The sequence below is a fragment of the Porites lutea genome, chromosome 2 (assembly GCF_958299795.1).
Source record: "Porites lutea chromosome 2, jaPorLute2.1, whole genome shotgun sequence".
NCBI classification, from domain to species: domain Eukaryota; kingdom Metazoa; phylum Cnidaria; class Anthozoa; order Scleractinia; family Poritidae; genus Porites; species Porites lutea.
This window is the reverse complement of record NC_133202.1, coordinates 53,585,579-53,605,098: the sequence shown is the minus strand read 5'-3', so window position 1 is coordinate 53,605,098 and position 19,520 is coordinate 53,585,579. Positions and strand designations below refer to the sequence as shown.

The 19,520-nt window shown below is 36.8% G+C and overlaps 2 protein-coding genes across 2 annotated transcripts; both read left to right on the top strand.

Annotated features, from left to right (window-relative positions):
- The first annotated feature begins 1,633 nt into the window (after positions 1-1,633).
- LOC140929027 (uncharacterized) lies at positions 1,634-17,978 on the top strand. The gene is made up of 2 exons (XM_073378847.1): positions 1,634-1,803; positions 16,887-17,978. The coding sequence occupies exons 1-2, from the start codon at positions 1,740-1,742 to the stop codon at positions 17,810-17,812; spliced, it is 990 nt and encodes a 329-aa protein (XP_073234948.1). The 5' UTR covers positions 1,634-1,739; the 3' UTR covers positions 17,813-17,978.
- On the top strand, positions 8,195-11,621 carry LOC140929022 (zinc finger MYM-type protein 1-like). The gene is made up of 3 exons (XM_073378840.1): positions 8,195-8,267; positions 8,495-8,729; positions 9,395-11,621. The coding sequence occupies exons 1-3, from the start codon at positions 8,195-8,197 to the stop codon at positions 11,619-11,621; spliced, it is 2,535 nt and encodes an 844-aa protein (XP_073234941.1).
- Positions 17,979-19,520: the final 1,542 nt, after the last annotated feature.

Here is a 19,520-nt window from a genome sequence, read left to right as displayed (position 1 = left end):
CCCCGTGTAAAAAGGGAAACAGCGATGCAGTTTTTAATCGATTGGGTTGCTTTCCGGCTAAACTTCTTAACAGTTATGCAACACTTATTAGGAGCACAAAACAGCTTAGAGTGAATGTCAGCGAAAGTCAAAGAGATCAAAATTTTTCGTGGCCACGGTCAAAAAAATCGATTCGATTTATTTTTGATCCAGGTCAAAATGCAACTAGCCTGCGAAAACATCCGTTTCTCGTCGCTCTTCGCCGCTGGAAACGTTTCGCGCCGAGGAACGTCTGCGACTCAGCGGCAGAAATTCCATACTGATGACGCGAATCAAAGTTTACATAATAAATCCGGTAGTCATGGGGTTCCAATCATAAATTTGTCAAATTTTACGTTTCTTCTGGTCGATTTTGGTAAAGTGCATGGCGCATGGCCTTCGAGCGAGTAGGTCGCGCTATTTTTGAGCTCTAGTTCGGTGTAAATCTCTGTTAAATTTCTATTAATAAAACCTAAAGCAAAGCGGAAGAACGGATGGATAAACTTAGAAAAGAAAACGAAAAGTTGAGAACCGATTTACAAGCGTCCAAAGAGGAGGTTGAGAAACTTTCGATGCTTGTAACTTGCAAATCGCAAGATGGCACCTCATCGTGTCCACTTTCACCTGGGCAAAGTAAATCTGTTGACTTAATAAGTAGTCAGTACGATGGAATCATGGAACAGCTACAGTCAATTAAGGCCAAATTGAGTGGTTTAGACCACAAATGCAATGAATTACGCCTTGCTATTGATGAAATGCAGGCTTACAGCTATCAGTATAACATCAAAATCTTTGGCTTGCCTACTTTCGCGGAGCGAGAGAACTCAGAGTCGACGGCTAAATTATGTATACAGTTGTTTCACTCAATGGGTGTGAAGGATGTTTCCATGCAAGATATCGATATAGCCCACCACGTTCCTGCTCGTAAAGCTTCAAGTCGACCGAACCCCATAATTTGCAAGTTTGTTAGGAGACAAGTCAAAGAAAGAGTGATGGCAGCACGGAAAGAGGTTTCCAAAGTCACCCCTAGTCAGTTGGGTTACGGCGTTGAAGTGTCATCGTTACGGCTTGGTATTTACTGTGGGGGTGTGTTCGAGCAACTCGCTCGCTGCACGATGAGGTACCAGGAATCTGATTTACATCTTGGCCTTTATTCTTCTTATTCTTCTTACAACTTCTGCTTACTCTACTTCTACTCTACTTTTCCTACTCTTCTCTATAACTAGTTCAAGTATAGTAGCGGTTTTAATAGCCAAAACTGGACGTGTTTGGGTTAGCTGACCGGAAGAGTTTCCTTTTTATAATCTTATCGCTAACATTACAACAGGTTTGCTATCGTCAGGGAATAGACTAGCCTACGCACAGCCGCAACTGATAATTACAAAAGAACGAAGGTCAGCTCTAACACCACAAACACGACCACCTGTAACATTCCTAATATGGCAATAAGTAAATTCGCGAGCTAAGCATAACTTCAAATACAAGTAAAAACAAAAGATCAAAACAGGAAAACAGTGCGTGGACAAAATCAAGACTTAACGAAACAAAAACTAAACTTAAAAATAAGATAGATCCGTCTTGAAAATAACTTTCAAAATACTTCACAACATTACGATCACTTATCTCCGCTTAACCAAGCACTGTTAACCGAGGCAAAAAAGGTTCAACAAGCCAAGGGCTTTAAATTCTGCTGGGCAAAGCAAGGTTCAATATTCCTTAGGATGACAGATACCTCGCGCATTCATAAACTGAACACTTTTCAAGATCTTCAGTCATTACAAACCGGTGAGGTGTAGACTAGAACAATCTAAACAGCTAAGTATCTTAGCTCTTACAATAGCTGTTTGTTCCTATGGTTAATTATATTTTTGCCTTGATTTTCGTATGACAAAAATAAAAAGAAATAAGCAACATGAAAAGGTCCTGAGAGACCTTTTGAAAGAACTGCCTTACTTTAATTGTAAAGGAAACTTAGCGGACTTTCATGGTCGTTTTAATAACTTACTCCAAAGCAATATACGTTCGAAAAGATATCTCGATAAGTTAACTAGCTTATATGAATTAGATTTATTTAAGTTAAATACCTTATGTAACAGTGACGTAAATACAATTGATAATTTATATAATCAGCGCATTCATAGCCGCTATTTTTCGCCACAAGGCTCCAAGGAGCAAAACAAATATGTGATTGAGAATGATGACAACTCCTTTTCGATATTTCATAATAATCTGATTAGTCTCAGTAAGAACTTTGAAAACCTTCAAAGTTCTATTTTAGACGAACTGGGTTTTAAGTTCAATATCATAGGAATAACAGAAACTAAAATTAATGATTCTAACTCGGAAAGCGCCGAATTCTCCTTGCCTGGTTATGAATCTGAATTTGTCCCAACGCCTCTCGCTTTCGGTGGCTTTGGGATGTTTATTGATGAGACACTTCATTACACCATCTTAGAAAAAACCTCTAATGAAGCCTTCTAAGCCCTCTGGTTCGAATTAAGTTTTGCATCCAAAAAAAATATAATTTGTGGCATTATCTACAGACAACATAATTCTCCCGAACGCTTCTTAGAGTATAATTTTGAACAAACTTTAGAAAAATTTATCTCTACTTGGAAAAATGTTTGCGTCATGGGTGACTTCAATCTTTGTCTTTTGAAAAGTGAGGTATCGGAATTTAGTTACAACTTTCTATTATCTCTTCAGAGCTGTTATCTCATTCCTACCATTGACAAATACAAACCTTCGCGAGTTTCGCGGCAACTCGGCTTCTCTAATTGATAATATATTTGTAAATAATCCTGATTGTGTATCAGTGAGTGGCAACATAATTTCTGATGTAAGTGACCATTTCTCGCAGTTTTGTATATTCAGATCAGCAAGAAACAGAATTAAACCCGCTACGAGAAAAATGCGCGACTTCACAAATTTCGATAGGGATTCTTTTACGCAGGATCTTAATCAAATTTATTGGCAGTCGATTATAGCAAATGGTAGTAATAACATTTGATTATATATTCTCCTCTTTTTATAGTAAATATAATAAAGTAATTAACAAGCATGTGCTAATTAAACAGATTTCCCGACGCCAATTGAAGCGTTTTTCAAAACCATGGATAACACAAGGGATAAGAGCTTTAATTAAGACTAAAAATAAACTTTTTGCTTCTGGTGATCAAACTAAATATAAGTTTTATCAGAAACTCATGGGGGGTTGAAACGTGTAACTCGCGTTCAATGCTCGTGAATATTCACTTTTAGTCCATATTTGGAAACCGTAGAGACATATATACATTTTCAACACAATGGCTGCCGCGCGATCACCATGCAAATGTTTCAAGACAGGGGCACCCAACGAGAATATAGTTCAAAACCACATAAACATAGCATTGTTGAACGTACTTTAGTACTTAAACGGTAGATAGAGGCTTATTTTTATCCCCTAAAATTTTTTCATCTGTTCGGATTTCCTAGCTGAAAGTATAGTGATCCGAAAATTATAGGTATCAAAATTTACCTTTTCGAAAATTTCAGCCAGAAAAAAGGTTCCCGAAAATTCTAGGTGACCTCTTTAGGGTAAAAATCCGTTTAAAATGGGCAATTATACGATTTTTGTGAAGTTTGAAAACCCTAGGAGAGGCAGGCTAGCAATAATTTTTTTAGAAAATGATCCGAAGATTCTAGACTTCAAATCGTCTTCCGAACAGATAATTTTCCGAAAATTGTCGTTGGGTGCCCCTGTCAAGACAAGAGTTCTGAATTTCAGGCTTAAAAATACACCGTTAAAAGACAAAAAATGGAAGGAGAAAGTTCAAAAGAATGCTCAGCTTTCCTTTTGTGTAAGAAGGGAAGCTTTTTTCATCCTTGTTTTCTTCACGACGGAGCGTATGGTCTGTTTTGAAATGCAACCAAGGCAGTGAAGTTTTTGCTGAATTTTCAGGTACATTTTGCACTCTATGGCCAAGACAATTACGTTTTTGAAAGAGAATTTATGTATTTTTAAATGTTTCATAGACGTTTTATAAATTTTTCTCTTCGGCGCTAAAGAAAAATTACAAAATGTGCCTCGATTTGAGATGGAGTTTGTATTGAATTTTGCCATGTGCTCAGCCGATTTCACTTGCGTGAACGGATCCACGATCGAGATAGTGTTTTCCGAATGGCTTCAAAGGATTGACTTTTTGGATTTTGAATAAAAATTTTCAAGAAACGGCTTCTCTGTCTATTTTTTTGAGTTTGTTCATTCATAAAATTAGCTCAAAACACGATCGTGACTACAACATCCAAGCTGAATTTAAGCTTAAATGCTTCTCACATTCATTACACGCATCACTTTTTGCGAAGATGTCAGGTTCAGGTTTTGGACACTTTTCGATACGCAGCTAATCAATTTTATTCGGAAATATTTTTCATTGTTTATTCTAGACTTTTCATATAAGAATTTCAAAAGCTCATTTGCATTATAAGTTTACTGTGCAGAGGGTCAACGAGGCATCGTTTTTTGAAGTGACAACTTCAAGAAGTTGCGAGGACGTCAAAGGGTTTCGTAATGTTACGTTTGGCCCGGGAGGTAAGGCAAAAATATCCTTCTCAGTTTTTCGGTAAGATTACCGGTTTCAACCTTTGAAAGCTTTCTCGGCTTTCGGGAGTTTTTGCCCCGTTTGTCGGCGATTTTTTTAAGCGGGCGCGAAAACCTGAAGTAAAACTACGTCACGTTGTTTACGAAGTTTGATTGGTCAGTTATCTCTTCTTCTCGTTCCAAACATGGTACTTTCGAAAATGAATAATCACGAGCATCGGACAAAGCAAACATATGAGAGTTACACGCTTCAACCCCTTATGAGTTTCTGGTTTTATCGAAATAAAATTAATCATCTTATTCGAATTAGTAAAAGAGGTTACTTCCATGACTATTTTGAAAAAAATTTAGAGAATATGAAAAACTGGGAAGCGTTAAATAATCTATTGAATCGTAAAACTACAAAAATCCCGACATGTAAATGCGATAAGAGACTTCAATAATGGGAATAAGATTAATCGCAATCCACAAAGAATAGCTAATATCATTTAAATGATCATTTTGCGTCTGTTTCTGGTGATCATCGCGACTTTCTCAAAAAAACGAAATCTCCAGCGAGTTCTTTCATGTTTAAGCCTGTAACTGCCAGGGAAGTTGAATTAGAAATATTGGCTTTACCCAACAATAAATCTCATGGTTTATACTCCTGCCCGACTACACTCTTGAAATATTCAAGTGCTATTATCAGCGACATTTTAGCTAAAATAGTCAATTTGTCGGTCACATCTAGGAGCTACCCTTCAAAACTCAAAAAGGCTAAAGTCATACCTGTGTTTAAAACTGAGGATGAGACAGATGCAAATAACTATAGACCGGTTTCTCTCTTATCTATATTTGACAGAATCTTTGAAAAGGTTATGTATAAAAGAATGATGCATTTTATTAATGATAAGAATATTTTGTTTTCAGCTCAGTATGGGTTTAGAGAAGGGTTTTCTACTGAACATGCCATTGTAGATATAGTTAGTGCAATTCAGTCTAATATGGATAAACGTTTATTTACCTGTGGAATTTTTATTGACTTAAAGAAAGCCTTCGATACAGTTAGTATGTGTAATCAAATAGTGACGAGTGAAATTAGGGAATAATTTCACGCGCGTTTTGTCCAAATCCTTATAATTTCCCTAGCCTTTATCACGAGTATACCATTTGATTACCTATTAATATAATGGGTGACGAATTACGTTAGCAATCTTGGATTTTTGACATGTTTATCCTGGATCGTATCGATCGAGAACTCCACTATCTCGAACGTTTAGAGCTTAAATTTGACTCAAGTTTAGACTTTTTCTACAAAATACCTGTTAGAATCCTTCTTGATGTGCTCTTTGGTGAGTTCAGGTTATAAAGTGTCTTCATTCATGACATTTTAAAACTTCGTCGCCATCTTGACACTGAGACGTACGGAAGGTTGCCATGGCAATTTTGTAATTTCACATGTGAAATTACAAATTATCGCTGAAATTTCGCGCCAAAATTAAGGAGTAATTCGTCACCTATGATATTAACCATCAAATTCTTCCAAATAAGATAAATCATTATGGTTTTCGTGGAATAATTAATAACTAGTTTGAATCCTTTTTGTGCAACAGATCACAAACACTAGAAATAAACAAATAATTATCTGATGCAGCTCTAATATCTAATGGTGTTTCACAGGGATCTGTACTAGGTCAGTTGCTTTTCTTCTTATATATTAACGATATTCATACTTGCTCTGATACTTTTAATTTCTACCTCTTTGCTGATGATACTAACATACTGTATGCCAACAAGAACCTAAGGTCACTTGAGGCAACAGTAAATTCTGAGCTTAAAAAGTTGTATCTTTGGCTGGTCTCAAATAAATTAACCCTTAATACCAAAAAAAACAATTTTGTTATTTTTCATCCTTACCAGAAGTCTGTTGACTACCTTCCCCAACTTAAGATCTTCGATACTGATACCAGTCAATACGTTAGTTTAGAAATGAAAGTGCAGTCCTCAATGACTATCACCTGAATCAACAAGGTTTAGTGCTGAGCATCTCATAGGGAGTTCCTGCAACAGGAAAAAGGCAAATGAAATTTTTCATAACTTGTCATTTTGCGACACCAGGAGCATCAATGAGCTTTTTTCAGGGGCAATTTTACATAAATTGCAACTTGTGCAGCCTATGATATATGACTATATACACTACTACAGTGCATACACAGCCAAACCGACATTGGCAAGCCAAGTGCTCCTAAATTCATGTGCACAAACACTGAATATATGAGACCCAGAGTATCAAAAGATATATTTCTATCGGAGAGTGAAAAGTTACCCCTATGGCATTTAGTTGTTGCCCACAACTAGCGATACCCCTTTAGATATTTCAGGATTTCTAAAGTGTCATGGATATGAATTTATATTCAAGAAGGAAAGAAATCTTTTGAATAGAAAAGGAATAATAACATTTATGATTTTTGTAAGCGTACAAATACATTGTATGTGATGAAGCTAATTCTTATGTGGATGCCAATGTAAGGAATCAAATACAGGGATTTCATGTCCAGTGTTGTCTGTACTTCAAACAGGAATGGCAGTCCAGCAAGTGCAAAGGTGAACAAGGGCAAGAATTGTTTTGCGCTTGAAGTTCTGCTAGTGTCAAAGTGGGAGTAACTGATTGTAATGGTCATATGAAAATGCATTAAATCACACTTATTAAATCACTTTTATAGTAGGGCAGGGAAAAGAATGCACATATGTGTATTTTCATATTTTATATTCATTTCAGTTATGTTTCAAGACATTACACTTTTGCTCTAAAAAGAAAAATAATTAAAATAAAAAAAGACTTGAAACAAGTTTTTTTCCGTCTATATTCCGCTATATTCTCTGTATTTTCTTTAATTTCAAACGCCAGGCTTTTTGTGGGGCTCCTGTGCTTTTCGCGGTAATTGTGCGGCGCCTGGGGCCGACTTGCCCCTTGATCAAACGCCATGCCTTGGCCAGCCCTTCGCTTCGTTCGGCAGCGTGTTTTTGTACTTCCAGCTCTGACAGAGTTTTTTATCAGACGAAATGCAGAAAATTACTAGCTTTTTCAAGCCAAACGAAGGTGAGTAGTTGATTTGAGTTGATAAGAGTTTTATATTTTGTCTTTCTCCTTTCGAATCAATGAAATATTCGATGGCAAGAAGAATTACATAACTTGAACAGTGAACGGCCATAGTTAGAAATTTTTCAGATCACTTCACTGTAGGATTTTCTTTACTAAAATTGTAATCGCGTCTTTTCTTGCATTGAATCTGAACTGACTGTGTATGTTGGTCGTTTATTAGAGTTATCTGCAAGCTCTTCAACTACTTGCAGTGAAAATGGTGAGTTTGAGTTTGACCAGTAAACATTTCAATATATTGTTAAAAGCGTCATTTTTTGGAAGTGCGAGTTATTTCTGACTAATATTCGTTAAGTGTAGTTGGATTTTTGGTGATGGATTATATATTTATTCTATTTATAATATTCTACTTATTGTCAGCAATCCTGTAATTTAGCATTAGCTATAACAAAAGGATAATAAACACATTATTTATTTATTTATAAATAAAGTTGAATTTCATAGACTGTATAATAACTATGCGTTTAATTTTGTCAGATGATTGTTTACCCGAGAGTGAGACCTGCGTTGATCAATCTGTTTCCATTGAGGGTAAGTTTATTTTTTTATTCATCCTTTTCGTTATTTTCCATTGGTTTATAGGGTAGGGCACTTGTCAGAAAACACTTTATGTAATAAAACATCCTCGTATATTTGTTATTTTAAAGATTTTGAGATACATATATGGTGTGTTTATTTACTCATTAAACACGCCCAACAATTGAGGTTCTAAGGCATTTGAAGCACGGTCTAAATTACTGTTTTGTGATTTCATTCAGCGCTACCCGATGAAGTTCTGATCGAGATCTTGAAATACACTTCTGTGGGGGAGATTATGAACTCATTGTGCAGAGTTTCTAAAAGATGGATGAGGCTATGCGACACAGATTGGTTGTGGCAGATTGTCGCCATTGATGAGTGGATGATCCAGAAAATTGATCAACACCCAATGGCAACAATAATGTCCCATGCAGAAGCTTTCACCTATTTTTCCATGAGGAATGTCACCATAAAGTATTCGGCTGTGGCACTTTTACGTCACTTAGCCAATTCTTCAAAACTAGTTTATCTAGATCTAAGGTGGCAAGATGTGTTGAGAGATATCAATTTTTTGGGAAAAACTGTGTGTTCAAATTTAGAGTACTTACTCCTTGACAACTGCAAAAATTTGAATGCATATAGTGTCATTCAGGTAGTACAGCTGTCGTCTAAACTTAAACTGCTGTCTTTAAATGGCTTAGCCCTTTCGCCAGATAATGTTCAAGCTATCGCTCATTTAGAGCTATCCAGGCTTTTTAGTATAGGTTTAACAGGTGCAGTGTTGTCTTTAGAAACTGCCGAAATATTCTTTCAAAATCACCCAAGTCTACTATTTTTACAGCTTTCAAACCGTACTATTGACAAGCCAGGTTTTAGGAGGCTGGGTGCAAAATACGATGTTAGCATTTTTTTTTACTCAATAAGCTATATATTGTGTATGCAATTATTGTTATCGGATATTTAGGGCATGTTTTGTAGTAGCTGTGATTAAAATAATCTTGTATAATAGAACAACTACCTTATATGTATTCTTTTATTGGTTTATAATAAAAAATACATCAATTATTATCTTAGTTCCTTTTTACGAAAAAGACATTTCAAATGCGTCCAAAATTAACGTTATTTTTTTGCATTTTCAGTATTGTAGTTGTACACAATTCTACACCAAGTAATGCTGCGACCATCGAGTTGTCAAGTAAATGCATTGACCCTGTGGGTAAACCTCATCAACCACATAACTTCAGTTTCCCTAAAAAGAAAATCGGACAATGGAATCGCTCATTTAAAGCGAACTGGTTTAACGATTTTCCATGGTTGCATTATGTCGAAGAAAGTGATTCTGTCATTTGTTACGTCTGTGAACATCAAAATAAAAAAGGCCAGCTTTCAATTGCAAAAAACAAAGAACTGAATTTCATCAAGGGTGGTTATTCAAATTGGAAAAATGCTATTGCCCGCTTTCAAGAGCACCAGAAGTCCAATTGTCACATTTTGGCATGTGAGCACCAAGTTGGCGTTATAGCGTCAAGTGGAAACATAATTGAGATGTGTAGCAATGCAGCCGACACGACCATGAAACAAAACCGTACATGTTTCTTAAAAATAATTGAGAGCGTCCGATTTCTTGCCCGACAGGGCCTTGCTATGCAAGGACACACAGATGCTGAATCCAATTTTAACCAGCTCCTTAAATTGAGAGCTAATGATGTACCGTTGCTTACTGATTGGCTTCAGCGAAAAAATGACAAGTACACCTGTCATGACATACAGACGGAGCTGGTGTCAATCATGGCAGACATTGTATCGAGACAAGTAGTTACTAGCTTAGACAACTCCTTTTTTTCAATCCTTTGTGATGAATACACAGACGTCAGTAATAAGGAACAATTGACACTCTGTGTTAGATGGATTGACAAAGAACTAGAAGCGCATGAAGATTTCCTAGGGTTTGCGAATATTCCAAATATTCGTGCAGACACTATTGAAGCAGTCATTAAAGACGTGTTCTTAAGGCTTGGGTTATCTTTTAGCAACTGCCGAGGGCAATGCTATGATGGCGCCAGTAACATGCTTGGTAGTAAATCTGGCGTAGCAACTAGAATTTTACAGATACAGCCCAAAGCCCATCCCACTCACTGCCATGGCCACTCACTAAGTCTTGATATAAAAGATGTCACCAAAGCCTCTAAGATATTATCAAACACCATGGATACTGCAAAAGAGATTACAACACTAATCAAGTATTCCCCAAAGCGTGAATGCAGTCTCGGACAAATCAAGGAAAATTTGGAGCAAGAAGATGAAAGCGACTCTGCTGCTTGTGGTGGTATTGTATCTCTCTGTCCAACAAGGTGGACTGTAAGAGCAGCCTGCTTTAGGCGCATCCTCGACAACTATTCTGCTCTAATGGAAGAATGGAGGGTGTCCCTAGAAGATAAGCTGCAACCAGATGTTAGAGGAAGAATAGTGGGTTGTCAAGCACAAATGCAAACCTTCGACTTTTTCTTTGGGCTAAGTCTTGGAGAGAGGTTATTTTCTCACTCTGATAACCTATCTAAAACCTTGCAGTCGACGAGGATGTCTGCAGTCAGTGGACAACGTTTAGCGCAACTTACTAAGTCAGTACTAGAGAGCATCCGAAATGATGATAGCTTTTCAGCATTCTACTCAATAGTCCTTCGCAAAAGCAAAGATCACACCATTTCTGATCCGCTTCTTCCACGAAAGCGTCGAGCACCTGCAAGGATCGAGGTCGGAAGTGGACAGCCAACCTTTACCGAAACACCGAAGGACCACTATCGGCGCATCTACTTTGAGGCTATTGATCTGATAGTTAATGCCATAGAACAGCGTTTCAGTCAACCAAGCTTTACAGCCTATGAAGAGATGGAGTCCCTCTTACTAAAAGGTATCAATGGGGAATCCTACACAGCAGAGCTCGACTACATGAAAGTGTCATACAATGACGACATCAATTTTGACTCGCTGAAGGCCCAACTTCAAGTCCTGCGTCAGATTCTGAAGGATAAAGGTGCGATGGAATGCTTTGATGATGTTCTCTGCGAAGTTAAGAAGCTACCTAAAGAAGAACGAAGCCTAATTGGTGAAGTAGTAATACTATGTAAGCTTTTGGCGGTCAACCCAGCAACCAGTGCTTGCTGTGAAAGATCTTTTTCAGCAGCACGTCGCCTGAAGACATGGCTGAGATCGAACATGAAACAGCAGCGATTCAGCAACTTGACAGTACTTAATTGTCATAAGAAATTGACGGAAAGCTTGGACGTGATTCAGATCGCAAACACATTTGCTGGACGGAATGAAAATCGTATGAAGAATTTCGGTATCTTCACTAATGCCGACCTATAAAGAGCAACAAATACTGGATAAAGTATGCAAAGTCACGCGACAGAAACAAATCAAATACTATGATTTTATTCCTTTTTTCGATTTTCAATATGAAAAACTTATTTTCAATTGTCAGCCCTCCCACTTTTCACCTTGCTCCGCGGTCCCTGTAAATGGTCCTTCTCCCATACATGACACTTCAACATGGCTTAGCCAAAGTATCCAATCTATAAGACATGTCTGTTGGCGATTGGGTATGCAAAAAAAACTCCCTTGAAAGTGCTTCAGAACGGCTTTCGGCCATTACGATAAGTGCTTCCCAGCAAGCTTGACGCATGCGCAAACTTTACCACTTGCTGTTCCCGTTTCATATTTTTTGCCAACAGGAAAGTTAATGCCATTCCTCTTTTTATTGATGCAAATATCCTGCCAATTAGCTTTCTCTATTTTAAGTCCGTATCTTACTTAATGCATGATATTTATACTAATTCTGCACCCTCAAAAATCGTTAACTTGTTCTAGCAGACATCATCTATTCACGAATATAACACAAGATCATCCTCTGAAAATAATATGTACATCGAAAAATTTAATCTTAAAAAACTAAGACAAGCCGTCCCAATTTTTGGCGCTAAAGTATGGAATGAGACACCAGGTAGAATGAGAGATACGTCAAAAAAAGTCTTCAAACGAAAATTAATCAGTGTGCTCTTCGAAATATTTTAAAGACAAAGATGATTACCTTGATGCAACCATGATAACACGAGAAATAAAATCGCAAAATCCTAAACCTTAGCTTCTATCACAGGTTGCATTAAACAGATTTGTCTTTCTTGCTTTTGAATTCATTACACATATTTCTTCTTTTCTTTTTCTTTGCAGTTTTTACTTATTATATTTAATATCAGATTTGTAATAGAATTAATTTGGCACGCCTCGACTAGCGTTTTCTTGCTAACTGCGTGCCAAAAAATTTTCCTTAATAAATGTCTTGTCTTGTCTTGTCTTCAGTCTTGTCTTGTCTTATCTAGTGTTCATCTGCCAAAGAAGTCAAAGAGCTCCAGCAAAACTCAAATGCTTCTTCTAGAGAAGACTATATTCCACAAATATTGACCGATTTGTTAGAGATTCTTCGCGTATACATTTGACCTTTGTAGCCTTTTGTCTGTCATTCGTAAACAGGAGCTAAAACAATGTAACTACTCCATCGACCAATCAGCGCTTCTGACCGGATTCGGGACAGATTTTATGTCATCAGTATGGAATTTCTGTCGCTGAGTCGCAGACTTTCCTCCGCGCGAAACGTCCCCAGCGGCGAGGAGCGAGGAGAAACGGATATTTTCGCAGGCTAAAATGCAACTCTTAAAAGTTACATTTATTTTGTTGGGGGGGAGGGGGATCTTGTAAAGTTTATATCGAGCGAGCGCTGACCGAATTGCTATCAACTGGCAAGCTGTCCCAAAATGAAATGGTCACAAACAAGGCGTCACGCTATAGATAAATGACAAATTTGGCTCATTTATAGTCTCATTTGTAGTCTCTGTGTTGTTCAAATGATACGAGTAAGCTAAAATAGCCTGTTTTTACAAGTGCTGCCTGCATCCTGGAATATAACTGCAAAGGTGGAAGAATTGACTGCGCGAGTCACACTCGCTTGCCTAATTAGCCTCTTTCAGTATCCTTAGGCACTGACATAAAACAGAACTTTAAATTATGACTTTCTGATCAAATACAGTAAAACCGGCGACTATAAAGTAGTACCTGTATTTTCCCAAGTTAGCCTAAAACAGGCTATTACATAAATGGTAATTAGCTAAGAGTATTTAGTGGTGTTCAGCTCATTCCTTAGATAAAACCTGTGTTAATAACATTGCAATATGCAACAACAACAACAACAACAACAACAACAAGCTTTATTTGCATGACCATACAAGTGCATACAGTATTGCAAATGCTATTTTAAGAATCAAAATTACATCATAGGGCAATTACGTTACTTTGGTAATGATTTGTCACGAACATCAAAGCAAGCTGGAATATATATATTTTATGAATTGTATGTTGATAAAGTAATTAGAGGGGTTATCAGCTCATTGATCAAATTACACGTTTACGGGTAACTGCGTAATATGTGGAATCAGTCTTGATTTTACTGTAAAAATTATTCCTAATCATAGAGTATGTAGGACAGCGAAAAAGAAAGTGAACTTCGTCTTCTATCAGATTGGATCCACAAAACGGCCAATGTCTATTATCCTTCATAGTTTAATTGTATCTGCTTATTTCTATCATTAGTTTGTGATTGCTTATTCGTATTAATAGTTTTACAAAAGCCCTTCTTCCAGCTGTTCCTCTTGTTAAGTAGAGGTTGTATGATCTATAAAATTTAAGTTTTTGAAAATGTTGGGGGTTGTTTTGCCAGTATGAGATATATATGAGATATATGAATATATATATTCCTGTTCCATTGAACTTACATAGCTTTTTACCATAGAGGTTTCCGTAATAAATCAAGATAGGTTAGGTAGATAGATTAGATAGGTAGGTTAAAATATTCTGGCATATTCATCAAATGAGAGTGGAAGCTATTTTTGCCATTACAGTTTAAGTCAAATGACATTAAAAAAGATTGTTTGACGAAAGATTCCTCATCTTTAGACTGAATATATAAAAATTTTTGGATTGATAGTGATATTTAAAGGAAAACAACCAAGCTCTGCTCTACAAGCTATATTAGAAGCTTTGTTGTTTAATTACCTCCATTAGTTGAAAGTACCGTTTGCAAATGAAGGTGTGTCTTCTCGACTTGTGAGCCGTCCCAGGTCTTAAAATCTGGTTTGGCGTACCCACTCCAAATTTCACTGTTATATTTTAGAATAGGAGAGATCATAGTATCAAGTGTTTTACAGGCCAGGGCTGTTTTTAGTTTGCTAAGATTCGTGTGTCGTCTCAAGCTGAAGAGAGCGTGGAGAGCTTTGTCCTTGAAATGTTCACGTGTAGTGGGAGTAATAAGGCATCTATGTCTCCAAAGAGGATCCTGAATGTTGATTTATCTTATTTGCCTAATTGTACAGAACGTTTTTTATAGATTTGAGAAAATATGAACCTGTTTCTAATTTTAGACTAAACAGGTTCTTGTATAGAGGGGGCCTATCCGGCAAAATTTATATCAACAGGTTCATAAAAACCAGGTTCGTAGTTGCGGGTTATTTACTGTTATATAAAGGTTTTAGTTTTCATTTTTATGGTATTGTGAGAAATTTTGATTAAAAAACACAGATCGCTCTCTGTAAAGGAATCGAAGACAGTCTTGAATTCTGGATTCTACGCCGTGGATTCCGCATTCCAGCTATTGTATTCTCGATTCTTTGTCAGTAGAACTTGGATTCCGGACTTCAATCGTTAGTGCGAGATTCCGCGGGATCCTTGCTATATTCCATCCGCTTGACATCCGCTTAATAGAACACCTCGTTATTACGGACAGTTTTTTTTGTCCTCGGCGAAAGCTCTTACACTTTCTCTAAGTTCAGCCCTCTTAATACGGGCACCCGTCAATGCAGACAACGGACACTTGTTTCTTGCCCTGAATCAAAAGATTCTCATAGCAATTCAACCTCGCTAATGCGGACACTTCATTGTCAGCTGTGTGCTAAAATAAAACTTTCCTTGTTAAAGTTAAAAAGAACTTTCAGTTGACAACAAGTCGATGTTCTCAGCGATACAGTACACCGGATAGGAAAAATTATAGGAGTCAACTCTAGATTAAACGAGTTATACAGAGAACGAGTTTTGATTAATTAAATGCAAAAATTAGGGACTTTGGATATAGTCCGTAAACGACGACTTTGTGAAGGTCAGAGATGTTAATTTAGATTAATTGATGAAGTCGATGTCTTGTTTAGGAGTAGTTATAGATATTCAAATGAACTACGAATCACACATTGATGAATTATGTTAGAAACTTTCTAAACGCATAGGACTCTTGAAGCATATTAGCCCGTTTCTTAAGCAACGTCAAAGGGAAACCTATTACAATGGTGTTATAAAGCCTACCCTCCTGTATGGGAGCATGATATGGGACAGCTGCAATGTCGAACATCTTCAGAGTATTTTAAAACTTCAAAAAAGAGCGGCACGCATTATACTTGATGCTGAAAGACTTACACCATCAGTCGTATTATTCAATAATCTAAACTGGCTCCCTTTTACTAAACAATCTCTAATAAAGAGATGCGCACTAGTGTATAAGCGTGTCCACAATTATATTACGCCTATTTATTTGAATAGTCTATTAGTCAGAAATTCAGAAATTCATAATCGAGCCACTAGACATTCAAACATAAATCTGGTGTGCCCCAAGTATAAACGAAAAACAGAAGGAGGTCGTACTCTTACTATTAGGACTATAAAGGACTGGAATTGCATGAATGCCAATATAAGAAATAATGGCTCGCTAGCAAGTTTTAAGCATAATGTTTTTAAACCCTTTCTAGCTGAACAAAAGGCTGCGATGCTCCTTAGACTGTAATTGTATATACGTTTTATGTTGTTCTTATCTATCTTAGCTATAATGTCTTTTTTAGAAATTGTCTATTATATTTTATCCTAAATTATCTTTGATAATAGTATATTTTATAGTTTTTAGTTGTAGAATCTATATTTGGAATTTGTTTTGAGGGCCACAGAGTCATCAGTGTCTTAGGGCTACTGTTAAGTGTTTTACCCTCTTTAAATAAAGCCTATTATTATTATTATTATTATTATTATTATTAATTTATTAATTTATTTATTTATTTATTCCGTATTTTCTACAATAACAGCTTAATCTTTTACTTTAATAACATGACCCGCTTCATACGGACACGCCTTTTAACGGGGTTTGGGGTTTGTCTGTAATTCCAAACCCGGATTCACATTCAAAAGTTCCCAGATTCTGGTATCTGCATTCCCTTTCATGGGGTGAATTAGACCTCCAATGATAATGCACTCTGTACACATTTGATTTGTAAACAACAAAATAGCAGTTAAGTAACCAGATAAAATTCCATACACTTTCTCTAGAATCGAGGTAACGTCTAAAATATCAGAGTTTCCATGGCCAGACTCTTTCTACTACTTTGCTACTTTCTACTTCTTTCTACTTTACAAAACATTTCCCGAAATACATGTATTGGCATATTTGACGCTTATGTGACCAAGTCTTATTAAGTAAGTATGAAGACATTTAACATTAGGGTTTTTATTAATACCTTTTTTAGCTAATCAAAGCTGTTGTGCTTTCAACAGATCAGTTCACAAGCAACCAAAAACGCCCGAAGAAAAGTCAAAGAAAAACAGAGTTCAAGATGACTTCTACATCTGAGTGTATTACCTGGTTTGCCGTATTCGTAACTGGGTCAGTTATCATCGTATCAGTCAACCTTCTTACAATTATTGTTTTTATAAAGAACAAAAATCTTTGCACTCGTGCCATGTACTTGGTTATAAACCTGACCCTGGCTGACATGTTGGTTGGTCTTCTTTCCGGAAGTCTTTCTCCATCGATTTCCTTGCGATTTTCTTGTGACTTTCTAAATGTGTCATTATATTCTTTGGATTTGTTCCTTTTTCTCGTTCCTTTTTTACCTCTGGTCTCCGTGACAAATATTGCTGTGATCTCTTTAGAGCGGATGCATGCCACATTTCGTCCATTCAAGCATCGCGTTATCACAAAATGGATCTACGGGGTAGCAATTACTGCTGTCTGGATTTTTCCTGCGATGGTGCTAAGTGTGGCAGTTTTCGGCTTAAATTTCGGTTCCCCACACAAGATTATTATCTTCTGGCCAATATACCACTGTTTTTGTCTGCTTGTTATCTGTGTTTCGTACGCTTGTATTTCTATTAAATTTTTGTGTGGAGCATATCCCCAGCACCATGGTGCAGTGAATAGACAAAGAAAACTGACTGTAACATTGTTCATAATGACTATTGTATCTTTACTATTGTCTCTTCCACTTGTTTTGCATCTTTTTGTTCTTCATGCCACCAATAGTTCCCATATCTTTACCTCACCTCCTTTTGCATATTCCTCGGTGGTTTTGGTTGGTGTAAACTCTTTTGTTAATCCCATTCTATACTCTGTTAGAATTCCAGAGTTCAAACAGGCTCTAATCTCGATATTTAGACGTCGACAAAATGAAAATGTTGACATTCCTCTTCAACGTTACTAAAAGTATACCTTGCCTGATAATGTAATTTTAATATATGATACAAATTCCAGTTTGAGGCAGAGTGTGACACCTGACACGATCAGCATGAATTTATCAGGGATTTTTTTTAGGCGCTTGCATGAAGTACAGCGAGCACACATTCGCCGAAATATCATCATCATCATTAACATCATCATCATTGGTCGACTGACGAGCAAGATACAGAGGAACCTCTTCTTTGGGACACCTCCATTCAGGGGACACAAATTTGGAAAAATATTGACATAATCTTTGTATCTGTTATCTCTATAGAAGGGACACCTATATTCAAGGGGAAGAGACACTTTTTCTGTGTCTTAAAACCCTGGTTTAACTTCCATCCAGGGGACACCTTAGCACTCAAACGATGTCTGACCACATATAGGGTTGATACGTCCTAAGTGTAAATTAATCATAATGATGTTAACTTTCACTAACTGAACTATCTTACTTAACGTTTTAGACATTCAACACATCATGTCGTAGAAATAAGTTGGTCATGTGTTAGGTGTGTTTTTACACATTATCTGGCTGCTATTTAAGAAATGGTAAACGTGCAGCGTGCAACCATGGAGTTATGGATGCACGCGGGAGGTTGCTAAGCACGAAAGAAGCGTAAGAGTCGCACGAGGCGATAGCCGAGTGCGACTCTAGCTTCTTGAGTGCTTAGCAAACCTCCCAAGTGCATCCATAACTCCATGGTTGCACAGCTGCAACGTTTACCATTTCTTTTATAACATAATCAAAAGAGAAAAACATTATTTTCCATTTGCCTTCGGTTGAGTCATCGGTCCGAGTTCATGTATGGCGACATCTGCCCGCGCGTAAACAAATCATGTTCTATGTTTTTCAAAAACTTGCCTTGAGTTTTTCTTTCGCTGAATCAACCGTTCTCCGTCCTCAGGTAAATTGCAAAACGTTTTTCGTTGTTATTCTGAATGGCATCTGTCTACTTGCTCTTAATATTAGGGTAAAAACTTTGAGGGAAAACTATAGCTGCAACTATAAACACCAACTAAAAGGACTCTAAAAAATAAGCTAAAACTAAATAAATGAAATAATTATCAAGCTTATTTATGTGACAATTTTTGAAATAAACGCAAAGTAGAAATGAGAAAATTTGACTGTAATTCCTTTAGAATAACAGGTAACACTAATTTTAAAAAGAAATTAACTAGCTTTGTATCGAAATCTGTCTGGGGAAATCCAGCTATGAAAGTGAAAGTTGAAACTGAAATTCGCCGACACACAGCCGGCGCTGAAGCTGTTTTTTTTCGACCGTTCTCCGAACGACTGTTATGAATGAACACTGAGGAACAAAATAATACACACAGAAGTTATTTTTTGAAAAATTTATTTGAAAACCCAAATGTTTCTGTACTCAAATGAAATTCGCTTATTCCAGCGTTATGTGCCCGTTTAAACTCAACTAAAATTTTTAATCGATGCGATGAAAACTTCACAACAAAGCTGTCTCGAATTTCAGCGTGTTTCCTAAAATATTTGCTTGAATTTAGCATCAGCTTGACCAAAAAGTCAATAACACAATGCTAATTCATAATTTTCCTTTCCAAACAGACTTTCTCTTCTATAAAAAACACACAAAATGTACCTTAAATCTTCGCTCGCTCGATTTTCCTTCAGCAGATTCTAGTCGCGAGGAAAACAGTGATTCATTCATCCAGGGCAA

Excerpts from the sequence above, each read along its gene's own strand:
- LOC140929022 (XM_073378840.1), top strand. The coding sequence starts at position 8,195 with ATGCGTTTAATTTTGTCAGATGATTGTTTACCCGAGAGTGAGACCTGC. Across the intron at positions 8,268-8,494 it reads TCAATCTGTTTCCATTGAGG|CGCTACCCGATGAAGTTCTG; the intron begins GTAAGTTTATTT and ends GATTTCATTCAG. Across the intron at positions 8,730-9,394 it reads ATGAGGAATGTCACCATAAA|TATTGTAGTTGTACACAATT; the intron begins GTATTCGGCTGT and ends TTGCATTTTCAG.
- LOC140929027 (XM_073378847.1), top strand. The coding sequence starts at position 1,740 with ATGACAGATACCTCGCGCATTCATAAACTGAACACTTTTCAAGATCTT. Across the intron at positions 1,804-16,886 it reads TCTTCAGTCATTACAAACCG|ATCAGTTCACAAGCAACCAA; the intron begins GTGAGGTGTAGA and ends TGCTTTCAACAG.